A 23,814-nucleotide genomic window follows, 5' to 3' on the forward strand; every position below is an offset into this window, starting at 1 on the left:
CCCTTTCGAGGCGTTTTTTGGCCAAAACACGGTAAGTTAGCCATCGTGCAAGGTACCAATCTCTTCATCTTGTCGAGTACTACAACTTTCATTTGGAACACTTGATTTGGTTGAGTAACGAATAAGTTATAGGCGTTTGAAGTGGTACCCAGAAACCGGCCAATTCATTAGCTTGAAAACGGGTCAACTTGACCCAAATCCTTTGAACCTAGCCCAAAACCTTGCAACCTAACCCAAATCCTTAGGCCAAGCCTAACCCAGGCCTTAGGCTCAACCCAGTTTCCAAACCCATCCACCCCAGAAACCTTATGGACCTAAGCCCTTGGGCCTCCGGCCCGGTAGCCTCAAGCCCAAAACCTTTTAAGCCCCGACCCAGCCCATTGAACCGGTTTGACCCAAACCCCAGGCCCGTTTGACCCGATCCAGTTGGAATATTCCTCTAGGTCGGGTCAAACAAGCATGTGTTGACTTTTATTGACTTTTTCGAAATTTACCTAGGACCCTTCTTAGGGTAATTCGACATCCTGAATATTTTTTTATGTCCGTTTTCCCAAATTCAATCATTGTAGTATAGTTTTATTAATTTGACCCTTTTTGTGCTTAGGTGAGTTTTTTAGGGGCATTTCCGTCCTTCTGACGGAGTATATGTGAGTGGACCCCTTCTAAAATGCATGTTTTAATAGTAGAAATGCATACATGAAAAGCATGATTTAATTGTTATGTTTTATGAGTAAATTAGATTTACACTTTATGATTATCATGTTTTACTAAGAATATTTTGGAATACCATACGTTATCGAATTTATGTTCATGGTAGTATATATGATGGATGACTATATACTATTTATGAACATGTGTTTTACACTCTTTGTAGTATATATGATGGATGACTATATACTATGAAGATGTTTTGAGATATATATTTTTATGTTGGAAATATTATATTCAATGATTTTGTGTTTGTCTAGTGATCAATGTTCTGCCTACGGGCGATGATACTTATATTGGCTTCAGCCAGGCATAGGTTGGTGGCTTCGGCCAATAGATACTTATATTGGCTTTGGTCGGGCGTAGGTTGGTGGCTTTGGCCGAGAGATACTTGTATTGGCTTCGGCCAGGCATAGGTTGGTGACTTCGGCCGTGAGATACTGATACATGATACCATTATTTAGCACACTAGGTTTTATGGCATGCTAGGGTTTTCAGAACACCTATTACATATTATGTTATATGAATTTTCATAAACTTTAGGGGTTAGTACGTTGTTGAATAATTATGTTTGTACTATTTATATATCAATTTGGTTCACTCATGTTTGTTTTACGCTCCCTCAGGACATAGGAACGAGGCATACAGTCAGAGCTACGAGGCTTTTTCTTACCAGTGACATCGTGCCATCCTCTCTACTTTGACATCACTTGTAATAGCACATTCCGCTTGTATTCTTAATTAGATGTATGCTCTGAACATGTCATGCATTATCACTATCACTTTTTTGACGATAGAATATTAGTATATTATTTTAGCAAGGTTTGTATTTGAATATTACTTTGTGTATTTCGCACAAAATTTATATGCATGTTTCACATGTTCTCGGCATATGCATTCATTAAATGACTTGCGTCACCTTTGGGTGTCAGCCACCACGTGGCCATCCCACTGTCCTTTAGACATCGGGATCGGGGCGTGTCAGTTGGGCTATTCCTCATATTGCCAATTGATTTTACGATAGAACCTCAACTTTCTTCAATAGCACGCGTAAATACATTTCATGCAAAAAGGCAATCCCAGTAATCGCACAAGATTCAAGTATCATCCTTTCTTAAAACCGTCTTCGTACATTGCACTTTTGCAATGTGGCTTTTTTTTTTCTTGTGCTTCAAGAAGTTTTTCGTAGTTTCTTGGTGTGCTTAATTGATACGCTTTTTTTTTTTTTTTATTAAAAAAGGAAAAGTGCACCATGACTTTTTTGAAGTATAATGTCCGCCCGTTTGCTGATTAATCTTATCGAAACACTTTACAGACCAATTAAACACATAGATAACTATGTTTAAAAGATAAAAGATATAAATATATAAATGGCACTTTATGCGTCCAGGAGCAGGTGGTTGATAGGCCTCGAATGTCATCTGTGGTTTTCATGCTGAGCAGTCCAGATGCAACAATGCCCCAGCCTAAAAGCCCTGGTTTTTGGCTAGGAAGGAATGCAGGTCAAACAGATTCGTCGTCATTCTCAAGCAATCCGGGAGAACTACATTCTGTGAACAAGTCACGATAACATCATTAGACGGAGACAGAGAAAAACAGTGCATACGTCGGCACACGATTTAATTTTTTTGGGTTACAATGGACGGACATAGCCTAATCCTAACCCATATTTCCACTCACCCTCACCACTTGGGCTACTGCTAAGCACTTTATATGCTTTAAGTTTTTCTTCAAAAGGTATGACTTCACTTCGCAGTGTACATTATATGATTACACTTCACAGACATACAAGATATACCGTGCAGATCATCTAGGACTTTTAGTCACGCAAGAGTACAGAAACAGACTCAATTATAAGAGAATAAAAAAGAATAGAAGTTCGATAACTATGCAAGCAAAAGAGCCTGCATCATTATCGAGCTTGATATTTAGTTATTGTCAGGTCGTTTATAGAACATGATTCCTTCGAAACTGATGGATCAGTATTACTGCAGGGGCTTTTTCTGAATACAAATGCAGGCTGCTTAGGTACTGGAGGAGATGCTTCGCCACTTAACATGAAAACAACAGCTGCCATGGTTGGGCGGTCCTCTGGATCTTCTTGCACACACAAAAGGCCAACCTGAATGCATCTCAAGACTTCCTCGGACTGATATGACTCTAATGACGAATCAACAATTTCTAAGGCTCTGTCTTCTCTCCACAGCTGCCAAACCTGCAGTTGATAGTATTTCATTTGAGATAAGGCATGAAAAAGTTTGAGGGGTAGATTGCAACAAAAATTTGTGTTTTTTTACATGTCCTATCAAGTTCATGGAATGATCCTCCTGATATAAACCATTGTTTTTCTTGCTGCTTACAATCTCCACTAATATGATCCCGAAACTGAAGACATCCGACTTTGTTGAAAATCTCCCGAACACTGCATACTCTGGTGACATATAACCACTACATATGATGAAAAGAAAATGTTAAAGCCAAATAAGAGTTTATAGTTATTGAATGTGTAATGTGAATATTTGGTGATTCAAACCATCAATAAATGTTTGAGCACCAGTAAATTCTTACTATGTTCCAACAATTCTGTTGGTCTCATCCTGCAGTTGGTCCCCATGGAATATTCTTGCCATGCCGAAATCTGAAATTTTCGGGTTCATCTCAGCATCTAGAAGAATATTGCTGGTTTTTAGATCCCTATGGATAATCCTAACTCTCGAGTCCTGGTGAAGATACAAAATCCCACGAGCAACCCCATTGATGATTTCAAAACGCTTATCCCAATCCAACAAGGACCTTCTTCTGTGATCTGCATCAAGATATTTCTATTTATGTAAAATACAAGTTATATATCTCGCTATGAAGCTTCGAGTATGTTTGGCATAGTTTTAGAAACAGTATGAATAAATGAATCATTCCTGTAGACATACCAAAAAGAAAGTAGTCTAAACTTTTGTTTGGCAAGTGTTCCAAGACTAATATCCTTTCTTCTCCCTCTATACAACAGCCTAAAAGTTTCACCAGATTCCGGTGTTGAAGTCTCGCTATCAGCGCAACTTCATTTTTGAATTCTTCAACCCCTTGTCCAGAAGTTTTTGACAATCTTTTTACAGCTATAATCTGATCATTTGGTAACTGGCCCTGAAGCAACGAATCGGTATTACAATTACTACTAGGCCTTCATGCTTTAAAATGAAAAAAAAAAAAAAAAAAAAACTCTGAGACTTGAAGAAACAGAACAAAATTATACTGCTCAGAAGAAATCATACAGTTAAAAAATGTGCAGGACTTCTAAATTGGGATTTACCTTATAAACAGTGCCAAAACCCCCTTGGCCGAGTTTATTAACGGGCGAGAAGTTGTCTGTGGCCGCTAGTATGGTGCTCAGGTCGAAATATTGCAACTCGGGGTGTCTCCCAGTTTCCTCAAGTTCATCTACCTCCACGTAGTCTGTGCTATCACATAAACCAATTGCAGACATTCATTTAGATGAAATCGCATTGCTTTTATTTAGATCAAACCATTAAACAACTCAGAGGGGACGACTACTTCTCATACCTTTTGTTTTACTCTTTTTGTTATGACGCCGGCAGGCAAACACAATGATTAGTACCAATGCCAGCAGTACCGAAACGATTGGAATAGCCAAACCGCCACTCCTCAAAAAACCCTTTGATTTGTTGGTATGCTTAGCTACACATTCGAGTTGGACAAAGGATTAGAAAACCATGAAATACAGAACTAGTAAGGACACTGAACCAGACCAACAAAATCACTACCTAATTCAATTTTGTCGACACGAACATATAAGTCTCGTCCCAACTCTGTGTGCACTAAAATGTCCATCAAATCATCATACCATGTCATGCAATCAATCCGCCCTTCCCACTCCATGCTCATATACGCTGTGCACGAACAATTGTTTAAGCACGCTTGCTCACACTCTTTAGCACTCATGCTTTTAACCAACTGTGCGTTCGAAGCATCTGGATCTTTCACTCTTTGAACAGTCACAAACCCATCCCCATTCCCACATTTCAACCCCCCAATTCGCTTACTCACGCACCCATCCGACCCATTTCTCTGATTCCAATCATTCACAGATTTCGGTTCATACCCAGGTAAACACTCACACTCAAACAGATTAACGTTGTCAGGGCTACATATGCTGTTAGCACCGCACTGTCCGTACTTGTCGCACCGATATTTTGGTACAGCAAAAGTTTCCTCCCACTGATCATCAGCATCACTCCATTTCAGATGCTGATACAATCCATAATCACTCAACACCGCTCGTGCTACAGAACCGTTTTCACTCGGAGTAAAATAACTGTACATTTCCTCATCATTGCTTACAAAATTCGGCCACGGCCCGGGATCAGATCTCCAATACTTGCTCAAACCCTTAAACAAAACAAATAGAGGGGTGGCAGTTGAATTGTAAACCATCCTCATACTGTAGCCCCCGGTTCCAGGGTCGTTTTTGGAATTCCAAGATGTCAATTTCCATTCCAACCCAGTTTTCCAATTGAACCCAATTTTCATTCCTGGAAGTAGAGTGTCAGTTGGGTAATCAATACTCTCCCAAATAAAGCTCTCACTTTTATTTTCCTGGAAAAGCACTAAATTTCCAGAATCTAAAAGCTGAGCTACAAAAGTGCTTCTGGTTTGGACATCGACAGACACATTCGTTGACCAAATGGAAATGTTCCCAGCAGCAGAGAGAACCAGATTTCCGTACCTGTTAATTGCTAGAACTCCGGAACTGTCGTTGACGGGGTTGTCTCTGTTTGCCACCCAAACAACTGTTTTTTGAGGTTGATCTGCATACCAGATTCCGACGTACGTGGAACTACTGGAGTTGTCGGGCCTGAAGAATCCCAACTCAAATTTTCTGTCTTTGGAGACTAGAGTGTCGCCGTCTTTGAGCAGTTGGTTGAGTGCTATGGTGTCAATAGATGTGCAGAGTGGCGTAAGGAGGAGGAAGAACAGAAACAGAGGCTTGAAGGATAACATTTTTCTTCTGGGGATTTGGGATTTCGCATCTACGATGAAGAATTATCCCTGATATTTATCTTTTTCTCTTGGAATTTCTGCTGCTTATTTGGATTGAGTAGTTTATACGGCAACTGGCAAGCATGGCTCGAGTCAAGGAGACTTCGGATGTTGACAGTCATATCAGTTTCTTCGAAGAATAATCGGTTAGAGTTTTGTGCTTCAATCGCCCCGCAAGAATTTGGATAATGATTTTTCTTTATTTGGAATCATCCGGTGATAATAAGTACCCTCATTTTGATTAATTCAAAACCAACGGCTCAGTGCTGTCTCCCTCCTCCGTATTTCTTCTATCATTTTTTGACACGTGTCATACCATTTAATACGAACTCAGCTTCATTTTAGGGACAGCAGACCTGCTGCCAAAACGGACATAATCATAATCACACCACCATCTCATAATGTCCTTCGATACTCGTCTCTTGCGTCTTATAATGTCACATGGCATAGGATTTGTCCTAATTCTCACAAATTTATTGTCATTTGACTAGAATGTTATATTGGTTATAAGACAAAATTTCTCTTTCGACTACTAACATGAACACACGGTAATGTGCGTCTGAACAATCTTAATCATTTGAGATTAATAATCCTTGAATATTAGGTGATAAGCATTAGGCTACAAGACTTACATTCACTGCATACATAAGCTATACCAATGGTAAAATGAACATAACCATCATGGGATGACCCAATGGTCAGGGACGAATTCTATGCCCGAATTCCACACAGCATGTCCTGAGTTTATTTCTAATGCCTGTGAACCACAAGATGGTGGGCATGGGAGGGTGAAATGTCTTTGTGAGTCTTCATTTTCTCTGGAAATGTGGACTACAGCGACGAAACTGCCAGCTAATCCCTTTTTCAAAGAAGAATAATCAAATGAACATGAAAGGTGACAACATGTTGATTTATTAATACTCCCAAGTGTGATTATTTTTTTTTTTATTGGAGAATAAGAGGTCACCGTCCTTCACATGTTGATGATTTCCCTGGACGTGCAAATCAGAAGAGGAAAACCACAAGCAACACTTTCATGTACATTTTCGGGGCATCTGTGTGTTTGAATCAATGGATTTTAATTATTTTTCTGTGATTTTCGTACCTATACGTTCGCATTGTTGCTATTTTTGATATCCCCATTTGATGGAAGTCTCTCTCCGACTCTAATTACGTTGACTATGACTCAACCACAGGAAGTTAAAAAAACTGGTGACCAAAGAGAACCATATAACAAAAAAATAAATAAAATGGATCTGGCTTTTGAACGTTTCAAGGGTTATCTGCAATTTGACAAATATGAAATATTCTCCACCTTCAACCACAATAAAGTATCAGAATTATTGCAACAAGAAAGACAGTGAAATGATCAAGTCACTCAAATTCAAAGGTACTCGAATATCTTAAAATTGCTAAGTCATCTGAGCTCAAACTCCCGATCGCTTAGACTGCATCCGTATTCTCTCATCATTGCTCAAAAGATTCATGTTCCGGTCGCTTACGCATACATTGAAACCACACGTTGCTTTCTAATGCATTTCCGGTGTGTCATACAAAGGCCAACAAATGCCAGCAGTATAGGGACAGACAATTATAAGGGAAATAAAAAGAATAGAAGTTCGATAACTATGCAAGCAAAAGAGCCTGCTGCATCATTATCGAGCTTGAAATTTAGTTATTGTCAGGTCGTTTATAGAACATGATTCCTTCGAAACTGATGGATCAGCATTACTGCAGGGGTTTTTTCTGAATACAAATGCAGGCTGCTTAGGTACTGGAGGAGATGCTTCGCCACTTAACATGACAACAACAGCTGCCATGGTTGGGCGGTCCTCTGGATCTTCTTGCACACACAAAAGGCCAACCTGAATGCATCTCACGACTTCCTCGGACTGATTTGACTCTAATGACGAATCCACAATTTCCAAGGCTCTGTCTTCTCTCCACAGCTGCCAAACCTGCAGTTGACAGTAATTTCATTTGAGACAAGGCACGAAAAAGTACGAGGGGTAGATTGCAACAAAAATTAGTGTTTTATACATGTCCTATCAAGTTCATGGAATGATCCTCCTGATATAAACCGTTGTTTTTCTTGCTGCTTACAATCTCCAATAATATGATCCCAAAACTAAAGACATCCGACTTTGTTGAAAATCTCCCAAACACTGCGTACTCTGGTGACATATAGCCACTGCATATGATGAAAAGAAAATGTTAAAGCCAAATAATAGTTTATAGTTAAATTGATTGTGTAATGTGAATATTTGGTGATTCATTCCTTCAATAAATGTTTGAGCACAAGTAAAATTCTTACTATGTTCCAACAATTCTGTTCGTCTTGTCCTGCAGTTGGTCCCCATGGAGTATTCTTGCCATGCCGAAATCAGAAATTTTTGGGTTCATCTCAGCATCTAGAAGAATATTGCTGGTTTTTAGATCCCTATGGATAATCCTAACTCTCGAGTCCTGGTGAAGATACAAAATCCCACGAGCAACCCCATTGATGATTTCAAGACGCTTATCCCAATCCAACAAGGACCTTCTTCTGTGATCTGCATCAAGATATTTCTATTTATGTAAAATACATGTTATATATCTCGCTATGAAGCTTCGAGTATGCTTGGCATAGTTTTAGAAACAGTATGAACAAATGAATCATTCCTGTAGACATACCAAAAAGAAAGTAGTCTAAACTTTTGTTTGGCAAGTGTTCCAAGACTAATATCCTTTCTTCTCCCTTTATACAACAGCCTAAAAGTTTCACCAGATTCCGGTGTTGAAGTTTCGCTATCAGCGCAACTTCATTTTTGAATTCTTCAACCCCTTGTCCAGAAGTTTTTGACAATCTTTTTACAGCTATAATCTGATCATTTGGTAACTGGCCCTGAAGCAACGAATCGGTATTACAATTACTACTAGGCCTTCATGCTTTAAAATGAAAAAAAAAAATAAAAATACTCTGAGACTTGAAGAAACAGAACAAAATTATACTGCTCAGAAGAAATCATACAGTTAAAAAATGTGCAGGACTTCTAAATTGGGAATTACCTTATAAACAGTGCCAAAACCCCCTTGGCCGAGTTTATTAACGGGCGAGAAGTTGTCTGTGGCCGCTAGTATGGTGCTCAGGTCGAAATATTGCAACTCGGGGTGTCTCCCAGTTTCCTCAAGTTCATCTACCTCCACGTAGTCTGTGCTATCACATAAACCAATTGCAGACATTCATTTAGATGAAATTGGATTGCTTTTATTTAGATCAAACCATTAAACAACTCAGAGGGGACGACTACTTCTCATACCTTTTGTTTTACTCTTTTTGTTATGACGCCGGCAGGCAAACACAATGATTAATACCAATGCCAGCATTACCGAAATGATTGGAATAGCCAAAGCGCCACTCCTCAAAAAACCCTTTGATTTGTTGGTATGCTTAGCTACACATTCGAGTTGGACAAAGGATTAGAAAACCATGAAAAACAGAACTAGTAAGGACACTGAACCAGACCAACAAAATCACTACCTAATTCGATTTTGTCCACACGAACATATAAGTCTCGTCCCAACTCTGTGTGCACTAAAATGTCCATCAAATCATCATACCATGTCATGCAATCAATCCGCCCATCCCACTCTATGCTCATATACGCTGTGCACAAACAATTGTTTAAGCACGCTTGCCCACACTCTTTAGCACTCATGCTTTTAACCAACTGTGCGTTCGAAGCATCTGGATCTTTCACTCTTTGAACAGTCACAAACCCATCCCCATTCCCACATTTCAACCCCCCAATTCGCTTACTCACGCACCCATCCGACCCATTTCTCTGATTCCAATCATTCACAGATTTTGGTTCATACCCAGGTAAACACTCACACTCAAACATATTAACATTGTCAGGGCTACATATGCTGTTAGCACCACACTGTCCGTACTTCTCACACCGATATTTTGGTGCAGCAAAAGTTTCCTCCCACTGATCATCAGCATCACTCCATTTCAGCTGCTGATACAATCCATAATCCCTCAACACCGCTCGTGCTACAGAACCGTTATCACTCGGAGCAAAATAATTGTACATTTCCTCATCATTGCTCACAAAATTCCGCCACGGCCCCGGATCAGATCTCCAATACTTGCTCAAACCCTTAAACAAAACAATTAGAGGGGTGGCGGTTGAATTGGAAACTATCCTTAAACTGTAGTCCCCGGTTCCAGGGATGTTTTCCGTAATCCAAGATGTCAATTTCCATTCCAACCCAGTTTTCCAATTGAACCCAATTTTCATTCCTGGAAGTAGAGTGTCAGTTGGGTAATCAAAACTCTCCCAAATAAAGCTCTCACTTTTATTTTCCTGGAAAAGCACTAAATTTCCAGAATCTAAAAGCTGAGCTACAAAAGTGCTTCTGGTTTGGACATCGACAGACACATTCGTTGACCAAATGGAAATGTTCCCAGCAGCAGAGAGAACCAGATTTCCGTACCTGTTAATTGCTAGAACTCCGGAACTATCGTTGACGGGGTTGTCTCTGTTTGCCACCCAAACAACTGTTTTTTGAGGTTGATCTGCATACCAGATTCCGACGTACGTGGAACTACTGGAGTTGTCGGGCCTGAAGAATCCCAACTCAAATTTTCTGTCTTTGGAGACTAGAGTGTCGCCGTCTTTGAGCAGTTGGTTGAGTGCTATGGTGTCAATGGATGTGCAGAGTGGCATAAGGAGGAGGAAGAACAGAAACAGAGGCTTGAAGGATAACATTTTTCTTCTGGGGATTTGGGATTTCGCATCTACGATGAAGAATTATCCCTGATATTTATTTTTCTTTATTTGGAATCATCCGGTCATAATAAGTACCCTCATTTTGATTAATTCAAAACTGACGGCTCAGTGCTGTCTCCCACCGTATTTCTCCTATAATTTTGTGACACGTGTTATACCAGAACTCAACTTCATTTTAGGTACAGCAGACCCGCTGCCAAAACGGACGCAATCATAATCACACCATCATCTCATAATGTCATTTGGTACTTGCCTCTTGTGTCTCATAATGTCACACGGCATAGGACTTGTCATAATTCTCACAAATTTGTCGTCATTTGATTAGAATGTTATATTGGTTATAAGACAGAATTTCTCTGTCAACACCTAACATGAACATACGGTGATGTGCGTATGAACAAGCTTAATCATTTGAGATTAATAATCCTTGAATATTAGGTGATAAGCATTAGGCTACAAGACTTACATTCGCTGCATATATAAGCTATACCAATGGTAAAATGAACATAACCATCATGGGATGACCCAATGGTCGGGGACGAATTCTATGCCCGCATTCCACATAGCATGTCCTGAGTTTATTTCTAATGCGTGTGAACCACAGGATGGTGGCCAAGGGAGGGTGAAATGTCTTTGTGAGTCTTCATTTTCTCTGGAAATGTGGACTACAGCGACGAAACCACCAGCTAATCCCTTTTTCAAAGAAGAATAATCAAATGAACATGAAAGGTGACAATATGGTGATTTATTAATACTCCCAAATGTGATTTTTTTTTATTTATTTATTGGAGAATAAGAGGTCACCGTCCTTCACATGTTGATGATTTCCCTGGACGTGCAAATCGGAAGAGGAAAACCACAAGCAACACTTTCATATACATTTTCGGGGCATCTGTGTGTTTGAATCAATGGATTTTAATTATTTTTCTGTGATTTTCGTACCTATACGTTCACATTGTTGCTATTTTTGATATCCCCATTTGATGGAAGTCTCTCTCCGACTCTAATTACGTTGACTGTGACTCAACCACAGGAAGTAAAAAAAACTGGAAAGACCAAAGAGAACCATATAACAAAAAATAAATAAAATGGATCTGGCTTTTGAACGTTTCAAGGGTTATCTGCAATTTGACAAATATGAAATATTCTCCACCTTCAACCACAATAAAGTATCAGAATTGTTGCAACAAGAAAGACAGTGAAATGATCAAGTCACTCAAATTCAAAGGTACTCGAATATCTTAAAATTGCTAAGTCATCTGAGCTCAAACTCCCGATCGCTTAGACTGCATCCGTATTCTCTCATCATTGCTCAAAAGATTCATGTTCCGGTCGCTTACGCATACATTGAAACCGCACGTTGCTTTCTAATGCATTTCCGGTGTGTCATACAAAGGCCAACAAATGCCAGCAGTATAGGGACAGACAATTATGCAAGCAAAAGAGCCTGCTGCATCATTATCGAGCTTGAAATTTAGTTATTGTCAGGTCGTTTATAGAACATGATTCCTTCGAAACTGATGGATCAGCATTACTGCAGGGGTTTTTTCTGAATACAAATGCAGGCTGCTTAGGTACTGGAGGAGATGCTTCGCCACTTAACATGACAACAACAGCTGCCATGGTTGGGCGGTCCTCTGGATCTTCTTGCACACACAAAAGGCCAACCTGAATGCATCTCATGACTTCCTCGGACTGATTTGACTCTAATGACGAATCCACAATTTCAAAGGCTCTGCCTTCTCTCCACAGCTGCCAAACCTGCAGTTGACAGTAATTTCATTTGAGGCAAGGCATGAAAAAGTACGAGGGGTAGATTGCAACAAAAATTAGTGTTTTATACATGTCCTATCAAGTTCATGGAATGATCCTCCTGATATAAACCGTTGTTTTTCTTGCTGCTTACAATCTCCAATAATATGATCCCAAAACTAAAGACATCCGACTTTGTTGAAAATCTCCCAAACACTGCATACTCTGGTGACATATAGCCACTGCATATGATGAAAAGAAAATGTTAAAGCCAAATAATAGTTTATAGTTAAATTGATTGTGTAATGTGAATATTTGGTGATTCATTCCTTCAATAAATGTTTGAGCACAAGTAAAATTCTTACTATGTTCCAACAATTCTGTTCGTCTTGTCCTGCAGTTGGTCCCCATGGAGTATTCTTGCCATGCCGAAATCAGAAATTTTTGGGTTCATCTCAGCATCTAGAAGAATATTGCTGGTTTTTAGATCCCTATGGATAATCCTAACTCTTGAGTCCTGGTGAAGATACAGAATCCCACGAGCAACCCCATTGATGATTTCAAAACGGTTATCCCAATCCAACAAGGACCTTCTTTTGTGATCTGCACAAGATATTTGTCTTTATGTAAATACATGTTATATATCTCGCTATGAAGCTTCAAGTATATTCGAAACAGTATGAACAAATGAATTTTTTGCTGTAGATATACCAAAAAGAAAGTAGTCCAAACTGTTGTTTGGCAAGTGTTCCAGGACTAATATCCTTTCTTCTCCCTTTATACAACAGCCTAAAAGTTTCACGAGATTCCGGTGTTGAAGTCTTGCTATCAGTGCAACTTCATTTTTGAATTCTTCAACCCCTTGTCCTGAAGTTCTTGACAATCTTTTCACAGCTACTATCTGCCCATTTGGTAACTGGCCCTGAAGCAACGAATCAGTATTACAATTACTACTAGGCCTTCATGCTTTAAAATGCAAAAAGAAATACTCTGAGACTTGAAGAAACAGAACAAAATTATACTGCTCAGAAGAAATCATACAGTCAAAAAATGTGCAGGACTTCTAAATTGGGATTTACCTTATAAACAGTGCCAAAACCCCCTTGGCCGAGTTTATGAACGGGCGAGAAGTTGTCTGTGGCCGCTAGTATGGTGCTCAGGTCGAAATATTGCAACTCAGGGTGTCTCCTAGTTTCCTCAAGTTCATCTACCTCCATGTAGTCTGTGTTGTCACATAAACCAATTGTAGACATTCATTTAGATCAAATCGCATTGCTTTTATTTAGATCAAACCATTAAACAATTCAGAGGGGACAACTACTTCTCAAACCTTTTGTTTTACTCTTTCTCTTATGCCGCCAGCAGGCAAACACAATGATTAGTACCAATGCCACCAGTACCGAAACTATTGGAATAACCACAGCGCCCCTCCGTCTCAAAAAACCTTTTGATTTGCTGGAATGCTTACCTGCAAATTCGAGTTGGACAAAGGATTAGAAAACCATGAAAAACAGAACCAGTAAGGACACCTAACAAGACCAGCGAAATCACTACCTAATTCGATTTTGTCCACGCGAACATATAAGTCTCCTCCCACCTCTGTGCGCACTAAAATGTCCATCAAATCATCATACCATGTCATGCAATCAATCCGCCCTTCCCGCCCTAAGCTCATATATGCAGTGCATGAACAATTGTTTAAGCACACCTGCTCACACTCTTTATCACTCATGCTTTTAACCAACTGTGCTCCTATCGATGCATCTGGATCTTTCACTCTTTGAACCGTCACAAACCCGTCCCCATTCCCACATTTCGACCCCCCAATTCGCTTGCTCACGCACCCATCCGACCCATTTCTCTGATTCCAATCATTCACAGATTTCGGTTCATAACCAGGTAAACACTCACACTCAAACAGATTAACGTTGTCAGGGCTACATATGCTGTTAGCACCGCACTGTCCGTACTTGTCACACCGATATTTGGGTGCAGACCAATATTCCTCCCACTGATCATCAGCATCACTCCATTTCAGCTGTTGATACAATCCATAATCCCTCAAAACCGCTTGTGCTACAGAACCGTTTTCACTCGGAGTAAAATAATAGTACATTTCCTCATCATTGCTTACAAAATTCGGCCACGCCCATGGATCAGATCTCCAATACTTGCTCAAACCCTTAAACACAACAATTAGTGGGGTGGCAGTTGAATTGGAAACCACCCTAAAACTGTAGTCCCCGGTTCCAGGGTCCTTTTCGGAATTCCATGATGTCAATTTCCATTCCAACCCAGTTTTCCAATTGAACCCAATTTTCATTCCTGGAAGTAAAGTGTCAGTTGGGTAATCAAAACTCTGCCAAATCAAGCTCTCACTTTTATTTTCCTGGAAAAGCACTAAATTTCCAGAATCTAAAAGCTGAGCTACAAAAGTGCTTCTGGTTTGGACATCGACAGACACATTCGTTGACCAAATGGAAATGTTCCCAGCAGCAGAGAGAACCAGGTTTCCGTACCTGTTAATTGCTAGAACTCCGGAACTATCGTTGACGGGGTTGTCTCTGTTTGCCACCCAAACAACTGTTTTTTCCGGTTGATTTGCATACCAGATTCCGACGTACCTGGAACTACTAGAGTTGTCGGGCCCGAAGAATCCCAACTCAAATTTTATGTCTTTGGAGACTATAGAGTCGCCGTCTTTGAGCTGTTGGTTGACTGTTATGGTGTCAATGGATGCGCAGAGTGGCGAGAGGAGGAGGAAGAACAGAAACAGAGGTTTGAAGAACATTTCCCTTCTGGGGATTCGGGATGCGCAGAGTGGCGAGAGAAGGGGGAAGAACAGAAACAGAGGTTTGAAGAACAACATTTCTCTTCTGGGGATTCGGAATTTTGCATCCACGATGAAGAATTGTCGCTGATGTTTATGTTTTTCAGTTGGAATTTCTGTTGCTTTTTTGAATAATTTGCCCGGCAACCGCCAAGCACGACTCAGATCCAGGAGAGTTGGATGTTGACGGTTAATCAGTTCCGTCAAAGTTGACTATTGATTTTTTCTTGAATAATACGTTGACTCTGAAAAATGGTAAGATCTCCAGCTCAAAGTTCTTTGTTTTCGAATTACAGGATTTTGTAGAGACTCCTACTTAAAATAATAGAAACTCCTAGGAACTTCTACCCACTACTCAAAACTCTAAACCGTTATGAATCATTATGTAAAGATCATCTTCGTAAAAAATAAATTAAAAATAAGTTCGTTTAATCAATTTATTGTAGGAAATACATAGATGGTTTCTAGTACTTTTACCAATCTCGTTCCTTTGTTTTTATACATTTTGATGACTAAACAACTTTATTAATTGCTTTTTTGGAGAGACAATCTTTATAGAGTTATTTATAAGATGAATGATTTTGATCTTAAACATGAAATTCTCTAACTTGGCCACAAACAGTTTTGAATAGGAACTCCTACTCATCATTTAAGTAGCTAAGTAATTATTCATTTTTCTTACGATGTTCCAATGACTGTTGGTCTTATCCTGCAGTTGATCCCCATTGAAAATTCTTGCCGTAATCTGAAATTTTCCGGTTCATCTCAGCGTCTAGAAGAGCATTGCTGGTTTTTAGATCCCTATGCATAATTCTAAGTCTTGAGTCCTGATGAAGATTCAGAATTCCAAAGCGTTTTTTTTCCAATCCATCAAGGACCTTTTTCTGTGATCTGCATCGAGACGATAGGTTTGGTTTTTATGTAATCGTCATGTAGTATATTTTAGCACAAACTCCAAATATATGCTTCATTACTTTTGGACATACCAAAAGGGTGGGGCTCCCCCCACACACTCATCCTTCGTTCCACAATTAATATTGTATTTTAATCTACTTCAATTCATTCGATTCAATGAGCGGAAATTAAGATAGATGTGTGAGAGATAAAAAGATGTGTGGATATGCAACTGTTTAAGGGCTAACATCCTTTCTTCCCCTTTGTACAATAGCCTAAAATTTTTCACGAAATTCCTGTGTTGAAGTTTTGCTATCAACGCAACTTCCTTAGTTTCTCATCCATTCACGGATGGACGTTAATACAAACTAAAAGGACATAAGGGAGTGGCCTTACTCAGTAGGAACTGATTAGGGCTGTCGCAAGTTACCTTGAAGCCAAGATCTCTGCCCTAAGTCTGGTAGTATAGCTTACTTCCATACACTAGTGGTGGTAACTAGTGTAAGCTGAAAATGTAACCATAAACTAGTCCTATCTGGTGTAAGACGAATGGACATGTCCAAGGTAGGGACAAGCTGAATATACTACAATATAAAACATACACCGTGTAAGTTGAACGTTATGTCCTTAGTATAAAAACTGAATATAAATCATACATATGTAAGTTGAATGTCAATGTCAGGTAAAGAAACCACAAGGGTTGATACTATATATAGCACGAAAATCCATTGCTTCAAGCCATCGGTAGTTACATCACATGAGGAGTTTTGGATTTTTATGTGTTTGTTTTGTCAACGGTTTATCTGTCTAGATTATTCAACCATGGGGCCTAGACGCCTAGGTTGAGCATGGCGTCACCTTTTAAGCAAATGGTGCCCAAAAAAAAGCATATGACCTTCCTGAGATCGTTCTTGCAATAGGAGTAGAATTTTCTCCTCTTTTAATTTCTCCTCTCTTTCATTCATCCTTATTTAAACAGTTACGATTACGTCACGTATATATCTTATTTTAAATTTTTTATATAGAGAATAAGATAAAAACAATAATGTAAGATGAGAGAATAGAAGAAGAGAGAGATTAAAAGAGAAGAAAATCATACTCTCATGCAATAATCACATCGTAAGAGTCACTAATTAAAATAAGAGAGGCTGTCACTGAAACCATGAGGGATGATTCCGTGCGGGCACTCATATAGGCCATTAAAGTTAAAGGGTATAGGAAATGTGGGGCTGGTGTGAAAAGGGTTGGACGATTGACGTGAATTATAAAGTTTAGATTAAAGAATTTTATCTTTTTCAAGAAAAATATAATTTTTCTTTTTGCATAAAAAATGACTTCACGATTCCATCAAGCATAAACGGGTATTAAGAAGCTATTAGCTATTAATTGATTTCAATAATATATACTCATCTGCTCCACTGAGGACGGTCTGTTCATGTTTGGGATCATTGCTCTAGAATGTGAAATGTGAAATGTGAAAGGGAGAACCGACCATGACTCTGGTTTAAGACTTATTGTCCTCATCACATTTTAAAAGTCCTACGCCCACCAGCCGCCACCAATAACATGTATATTTAAAGGAATTTAGTATTTTTAGTGCTAGAGTTGTTGGGAGTTGGGACATCTCTAGTTTCTTTTGGGGAAATTTCCAAAGTGGATTTTTTGAGGCTGTAAAAACACTAGTCCCAGAGGGTGATGGGGCCATGGTGTCAATTTCTGCTAAAATTTGATCCTGAACTTGATGAAATGGTCAACCTTCATGCCTGACCAAGTCCAATTTTTATCTTTACATTTCTGGAGATGCAGTAATTTTTCTTTCCTCTATGTGATATTTTTGTCTTTTGGACATAAATTTCCACTATTTGGTACAAATTTTCCTTTCCTCTATGTGACATTTTTGTCTTTGGACATAAAATTTGTACCAAATAGCAGAAATTCAAAACGAAATTTTGTCCCACTCAGAAAATTTCCTCTAAAATGATTTACTTAAGATTCGATTGTTAGCTATTTCATTTTTAGTTTTTTTTTTTTTTTTTGTGCTAGAGATAGAGCCCAAAAAAAAAAAAGAGAAAGGGAAGCTGTGGGAAGAAAGAGGAAGGAATACAAGAGATTATATAAAACAAAAACCTGAAGGTGAAAACAAAAATCTTTTGCATTTTTTGTTTTAATTTTCATTTTGGTTAAATCATCCCATACACATTTGCTCCATATACTTTTTCTTTATCAGCCTAGAAATGGAAAATAAAAATAAAACGGAGCCCTTGATTAGCTTAGTTCTCCTCACAAATTATAATGTTAGTCAAGTACATTTTTACTATGACAATGAGTTAACACCGAAGTTTAAAGGCTATTGTTCCTTTTTCTAATAATATGGAAGAAAAAAAGAAAAGAAAGAAACACTAGGGAACAACTAGTCTATTTCTAATAACTCCAAAACAGATATTAAAAAAAGTTTAAACTAAACAAACATGAGACTTCGTATGCCCTTAAAAGTCCAACCTGGCTAACCCAAACAATGTCGTTCCGCCATCTCACTGACGAAACTTCCAAATTTTATACAGGGATTTTCTAATAAAAAAATGCTGCAAATGTTTGACTTTAAGAGGCCACATCCAACAAAATTGTTCAAAGTCCATAAGGCGTTGCATTCTATGTGGAGTCCGTGTCCAAGTTTTCTTCCACGAGTACCTTTCGTGGTGGACCAAAAATTATTATTTACGTATCTTTTACTTAATTTTTGCATTAAACAAACAAATAATAATTACAAGATTACTTAACCAATGTTAATACATTTAGCAAGTAATCAGTAGTGCTTTGGCAAACCTTTGTTCTGCAATAATGAATTTTCTGAAAGGTCTGCTAAATGTTTTAGTTCTTCAGCACCTCCTTCTCCAGCTCTGCTCTTCCTTGGACACCATAAAATTTGATCAACCCGTCGGAGACGGTGATTTCTTGCTGTCCAAGAATGAGACCTTTGTCCTGGGATTCTTTAGTCCCGGGACATCTACCAACCGCTATGTTGGAATTTGGTACAAATTTTCGGAAGACTTGGTTGTGTGGGTGGCCAACAGAGATAATCCCATCAATGGCAGCTCAGGAGTTCTCTCAATAGGTTCTGATGGAAACCTAGTGCTGCAAGCCAATACTAGCCAAGGCCTTGTGCCTCTGTGGTCAACAAATGTTTCGATATCATCAGCGAGCAACGGTAATATTTCTGCGCAAATTCTTGATTCGGGAAGCCTTGTTTTGGCTCAACAAGGCAGCCAGGATGTTTTTTGGCAGAGTACTGATCACCCTACAAATATTCTTCTTTCGAATATGAAAATCGGGTTGGACAGAAGAAGTGGCATAAACCGGTTCCTCACGTGTTGGAACTCGGACAATGATCCTGGGACGGGGAATGTTTCGTTGAGAATGGACCCAAATGGATCGCCTCAGTTGATCTTGTACAAGGATGACGCTAAGTGGTGGAGGTCAGGACAGTGGAACGGGATTCAATGGGGAGGCATACCTGCCGTGCAGCGGAACGTTGTGTTTAAGATCAATTTTGTGAACAACCAAGATGAAATTGCTGTGCAGTGGACTGTTCTCGACCCTTCAATCCACTCGGTGATCACAATAGACGGATCGGGAACACTCAACCAGCTATCATGGCAGGACCAGCAGCACCAGTGGGTTTCGCTTTGGTCGGCACCATTGGATTCCTGTGACAGCTATGGCAAGTGTGGTCAATTTGGCAATTGCAATCCTTACACCAACAGTGGGTTCAACTGCACATGCTACCCCGGATATGAACCAACCTCACCGCAGGATTGGGATTTAAGAGATGGGACAGATGGGTGCAAGAGGCCTCAGGGCTCGCCGTCCATGTGCAGGAACGGTGAGGGTTTTGTGAAAGCTGGAGAATGTAAAGGTTCCAGACACGTCCTCTATAAAATTGGAAAATAACTTGAGCTTAGAAGCGTGCAAGGAGGAGTGCTTGAACAACTGCTCGTGCTTGGCATATGCGAGTGCAGATGTGAGGAATGGAGGGACTGGATGCATGACATGGTATAGAGATTTGATGGATACTAAGCAGTTCACAGAAGGCGGGCAAGATTTGTACGTTCGCGTTGATGCAGTAGTTTTAGGTAGCCTTATTTTCCTACAGATTGCGTCAATTGCATGTTTCAACTTCATACCATTCATAGCACTAGTGAATTGATTTTTTTTTTTTTTTTTTTCATTTTTTCAGCTCAGTATAAAAACAAGTCAGGAGGGAGAAGGCGACTGGCTATTATATTGGTAGTGTCAACTTCCGTCGCCTCATTGCTCATCCTCGCAGTTCTATGTTGGTTCAGGAAAAGGAGCAGGAAAGGTATGCGAAAAGGAAAAGTTTCCCCTTCTGTCGTCTTGTAAATTTGTTTTGCAGCTTTATTTCAGCTCAAATTTCATTTTCTTTGTGAAATTTTTTATACCCTGAAATTTCAATGGAATTGAAACAGGGAGAGGAGGAGAACCTAGATTTCTGAATGATCCCGCTGCTTCTGGTGTACGAAGCTATGAAGATTTGCCAATAAAAAATGAGGTTGAGGAACACAGAGGAGACACAGATTTACCTTTTTTCGATTTAACCACTGTGGTTGCAGCCACAGAAAACTTCTCTTATGCTAACATGCTTGGACATGGCGGCTTCGGCACAGTATATAAGGTACTTTCCCTAGAACATTTTGAGCGTCTCAGCGTTGTGTGGCTTCAAATAAAATGTGAAATACGCTTCCGTGTACTTTGTTTACTCTGCTGCAAATATAACAATACATAAGCTCTGTGACATTGAGGCAGATAAGACAGAATTGGATGTAAACATTATATCGATCCGAAGTTGTCATTAAGATTGTCGAGTCTTCACTGTGATTTCAGGGATGTCTAGCTGATGGACAGGACATTGCTGTCAAAAGATTATCGAGAAATTCAGGACAAGGCGTAGATGAATTCAAGAACGAAGTAATGCTTATAGCAAAGCTTCAGCATAGAAATCTTGTGAGGCTTTTGGGTTGCTGCATACATAAAGAAGAGAGGATGCTAATCTATGAATACATGCCAAATCGCAGCTTGGACTTATGCATTTTTGGTATGCAATCTATGAATACACGCTGAAATTAAGAAATCCCTAAACTTGTAGCTAATAGAAGCTTTTATGTGTTGTGTTCAGATAAAAACAGAAAGTCGTTGTTAGATTGGAGAAAGCGGTTTCAAATTATCATTGGGATTGCTCGAGGCGTCCTATATCTTCATCAAGATTCGAGACTAAAAATAATCCACAGGGATTTGAAAGCAAGCAATGTTTTACTGGATGGTTCAATGAACCCAAAAATATCAGATTTTGGCATGGCGAGAATGTTCGGGGATGACCAAATTGAAGCAAACACGAACAGAGTTGTTGGCACCTAGTAATTGTCTCCTCTCACTCGAAATAAAACTCTAGAGCTGATATGTTTTTTAATACTGATAATGTGTGATTGCAGCGGTTACATGTCACCGGAGTATGCTATGGATGGGCTATATTCCATAAAATCGGATGTGTTTAGCTTCGGAGTCTTGGCACTAGAGATCATTAGCGGCAAAAAAAACAGTTTCCAATTCGAAAACACCTCTCTGAATTTGGTTGGACTTGTAAGTAAACAGATAATTTTTCAAATGATAAATCTGACTCTTGAATAGTCCAATGATCCAAACATTGTGCTCACACTTGTTTCAGATATGGGACTTGTGGACAGAAGGAAAAGTCTTGGACATAGTTGATTTGTCACTGAACCAGTCGTATTCGACTCACGAAGTTATGAGATGCATTCAAATTGGGCTCTTGTGCGTGCAAGAAAATGCAACGGACCGGCCAACCATGCTAGATGTTGTGTTCATGCTGGGGAATGAAACGAATCTTCCACATCCAAAAAAGGCAGCGTTTAGCTTCAAAACTGGTGGTCCGGATTCTTCAACGTCTAGAGGAGCTTCCTCCGTAAATGATGTAACAGTAACAGTTATTGAAGCTCGTTGAGTTTGCACTTTTCAGGCCTTGTAGAGATTTTGCATTACCTCTTAAAGTATTTGTACTCAAATCGAGATTTCTTTGAAGGTTAAGATTTTAAATTCAAATTCAAATCCTAGAATCCAAACGAGACCCAAATGTTTAAATTTTAGATCAAACATGAAGACGTGTGAGTAAAAATTGAAATTCTCAATTGTAAACAAAAATCTTGGCCGTGACAGGTAGTGTGCGAATTCCCCTTCTTAACAAAACAAGTTATAGTTTTTATTTTTTTTATGACAAAAATAAGCTTGGAATTTTGACAAAAGTTAGAAATTATAAATTAATATGCACAAATTCTCTTGTTTTGAATTTCTAAACATAGAAATTTTGATTTTTCGCCCGAAAAAAAAATTTGGAATTTGGGAATCTAATATTTAAAATCCATGTAAATGAATGTCATTTTTAAATTTCTATGATTGAGAGTTTAAAAATAAAAAATTCCTATTCAAATTCGATCGTTCTTTTAGGTTAACAAAACAAGAAAACTTTCAAATTCTATACAAATTCTAAAAAATAAAATTTAGTCAATTATATTTCTATCATTTTGAAAGGCTTTTTCACTTAAAAATTATCTTAATACACCCCACATACTTTCCTATAATACCTCCACACTCTACATTCTCAATATACAATTATACACCTTATATTTTGTACATACACCCCACATTTCTCAAATCTTATAACACTTATTTTTTAATTTTCAAAAACTGAATCTAACCTAGAAACTAGTGTAGAGTTCACATTTTTTTTTTTTTTTTGGGAAACTAGGAATAACATTCTAAGGCCAGGAAGCCAAAAGGTACAAGCCTACAAAGAGGCAAACACCAAGGAAGGCAGAACGAAAACGACATTGATGAAAAGGGATGCAACCAGAAGATGCATCAACCAAGTTGAGCGTCACCCCAAACACCGCCCCAACAAATCAATGACGACAAAGAAGACCATTATTGTTCAAAATGTGAACCAACGAAGATAGGGCCTGACAACCACCCAAACAGTATCACACATATATGAAAAACCAACCGACGCAAGAAAATCTGATGCCATATTGGCTAATCTTCGGAAAATCAACATTTTCTTTACTGCCACATACAACGACCTGTTTGCTCTAATTGTTGCATCTGCTGGCACTACATCGAAATTCTGTCACAGATTATTAGTATTACAACTAATGATAAAATTGTGTAGAGTTCACTTTGTTTAACAATTTTATCATTAGTTGTAATATTAATAATATGTGAGATAATTTCGATGCAGTGGCAGCAGACTCGACAATTAGAGCAAACAGGTCGTTGTATGTGGCAACAAAGAAACTGTTGAAGTCGTCATCAGCATCGCCGCACTGGTGAGCCAAACGAATGAACAGTTGTGGGATCCAAAAGAAGAAAAGGGCAAACAAAAGAACTCCCAACACAACACCTCCAACAAATACCAGAGATAAAGCCTTTAATTTGGACCAAAAATGCAGACTGGAATTTGACAAAAATGTCGCCTGAGATTTAAATCGTATATGGGTTTGTTTTCATTTCCACTATTAAAACTCATCTTGTCTGTTTTTAATATTTGGTGGTAATTTAGATGTTTAATTCTTCATGCAATCCTTGTGATCCCTAAAAGATATGAATATAGAAGTTTAAATAACGCATCAATATCGATGTCATCGAAATCACTAAAACAATGAAAAATATGAAGTCTTATCTTATGTGAAGCTTCCAAAACATCGATTTCGTGTT

The 23,814-nt window shown here is 38.9% G+C and overlaps 3 protein-coding genes and 1 pseudogene across 3 annotated transcripts; 2 read left to right on the top strand and 2 right to left on the bottom strand.

The window, feature by feature from the left end:
- The window catches only part of LOC125476461, a 9,747-nt pseudogene extending 7,469 nt beyond the window's left edge, over window positions 1-2,278 (top strand).
- A 159-nt stretch (window positions 2,279-2,437) lies between these two features.
- LOC103960095 lies at window positions 2,438-10,591 on the bottom strand. The gene is given in 15 exon segments (XM_009372539.3): window positions 2,438-2,923; window positions 3,006-3,156; window positions 3,277-3,514; window positions 3,636-3,846; window positions 4,013-4,155; window positions 4,264-4,398; window positions 4,485-5,750; window positions 6,664-6,680; window positions 7,405-7,718; window positions 7,801-7,951; window positions 8,075-8,312; window positions 8,434-8,644; window positions 8,809-8,951; window positions 9,060-9,194; window positions 9,281-10,591. Coding segments are annotated over 15 exon segments (4,893 nt in total). The 5' UTR covers window positions 10,518-10,591; the 3' UTR covers window positions 2,438-2,620.
- Window positions 7,022-15,396, bottom strand: LOC125476370 (G-type lectin S-receptor-like serine/threonine-protein kinase RKS1). The gene is made up of 8 exons (XM_048582380.1): window positions 13,845-15,396; window positions 13,621-13,758; window positions 13,370-13,512; window positions 13,002-13,212; window positions 12,656-12,893; window positions 12,382-12,532; window positions 11,986-12,299; window positions 7,022-7,404 (listed from the first exon to the last, which is right to left on the bottom strand). Exons 1-7 carry the CDS (start codon window positions 15,157-15,159, stop codon window positions 11,997-11,999), a joined length of 2,499 nt encoding a protein of 832 aa, XP_048438337.1. The 5' UTR covers window positions 15,160-15,396; the 3' UTR covers window positions 7,022-7,404; window positions 11,986-11,996.
- A 3,361-nt stretch (window positions 15,397-18,757) lies between these two features.
- On the top strand, window positions 18,758-22,160 carry LOC103959122 (G-type lectin S-receptor-like serine/threonine-protein kinase At1g11410). Its single transcript, XM_009371558.3, is given in 8 exon segments — window positions 18,758-19,908; window positions 19,910-20,144; window positions 20,249-20,371; window positions 20,499-20,704; window positions 20,914-21,124; window positions 21,206-21,443; window positions 21,519-21,666; window positions 21,752-22,160. Coding segments are annotated over 8 exon segments (2,514 nt in total). The 5' UTR covers window positions 18,758-18,852; the 3' UTR covers window positions 22,049-22,160.
- Window positions 22,161-23,814: the final 1,654 nt, after the last annotated feature.

The sequence above is a fragment of a genome, unplaced genomic scaffold, assembly GCF_019419815.1.
Source record: "Pyrus x bretschneideri cultivar Hongxiangsu unplaced genomic scaffold, Pyrus_bretschneideri_v1 Contig19, whole genome shotgun sequence".
Taxonomy (NCBI): domain Eukaryota; kingdom Viridiplantae; phylum Streptophyta; class Magnoliopsida; order Rosales; family Rosaceae; genus Pyrus; species Pyrus x bretschneideri.

Excerpts from the sequence above, each read along its gene's own strand:
- LOC125476370 (XM_048582380.1), bottom strand. The coding sequence starts at position 15,159 with ATGTTGTTCTTCAAACCTCTGTTTCTGTTCTTCCCCCTTCTCTCGCCA. Across the intron at positions 13,759-13,844 it reads CGTGGACAAAATCGAATTAG|GTAAGCATTCCAGCAAATCA; the intron begins GTAGTGATTTCG and ends TCGAATTTGCAG. Across the intron at positions 12,894-13,001 it reads TTTGGACTACTTTCTTTTTG|ATCACAAAAGAAGGTCCTTG; the intron begins GTATATCTACAG and ends TATCTTGTGCAG.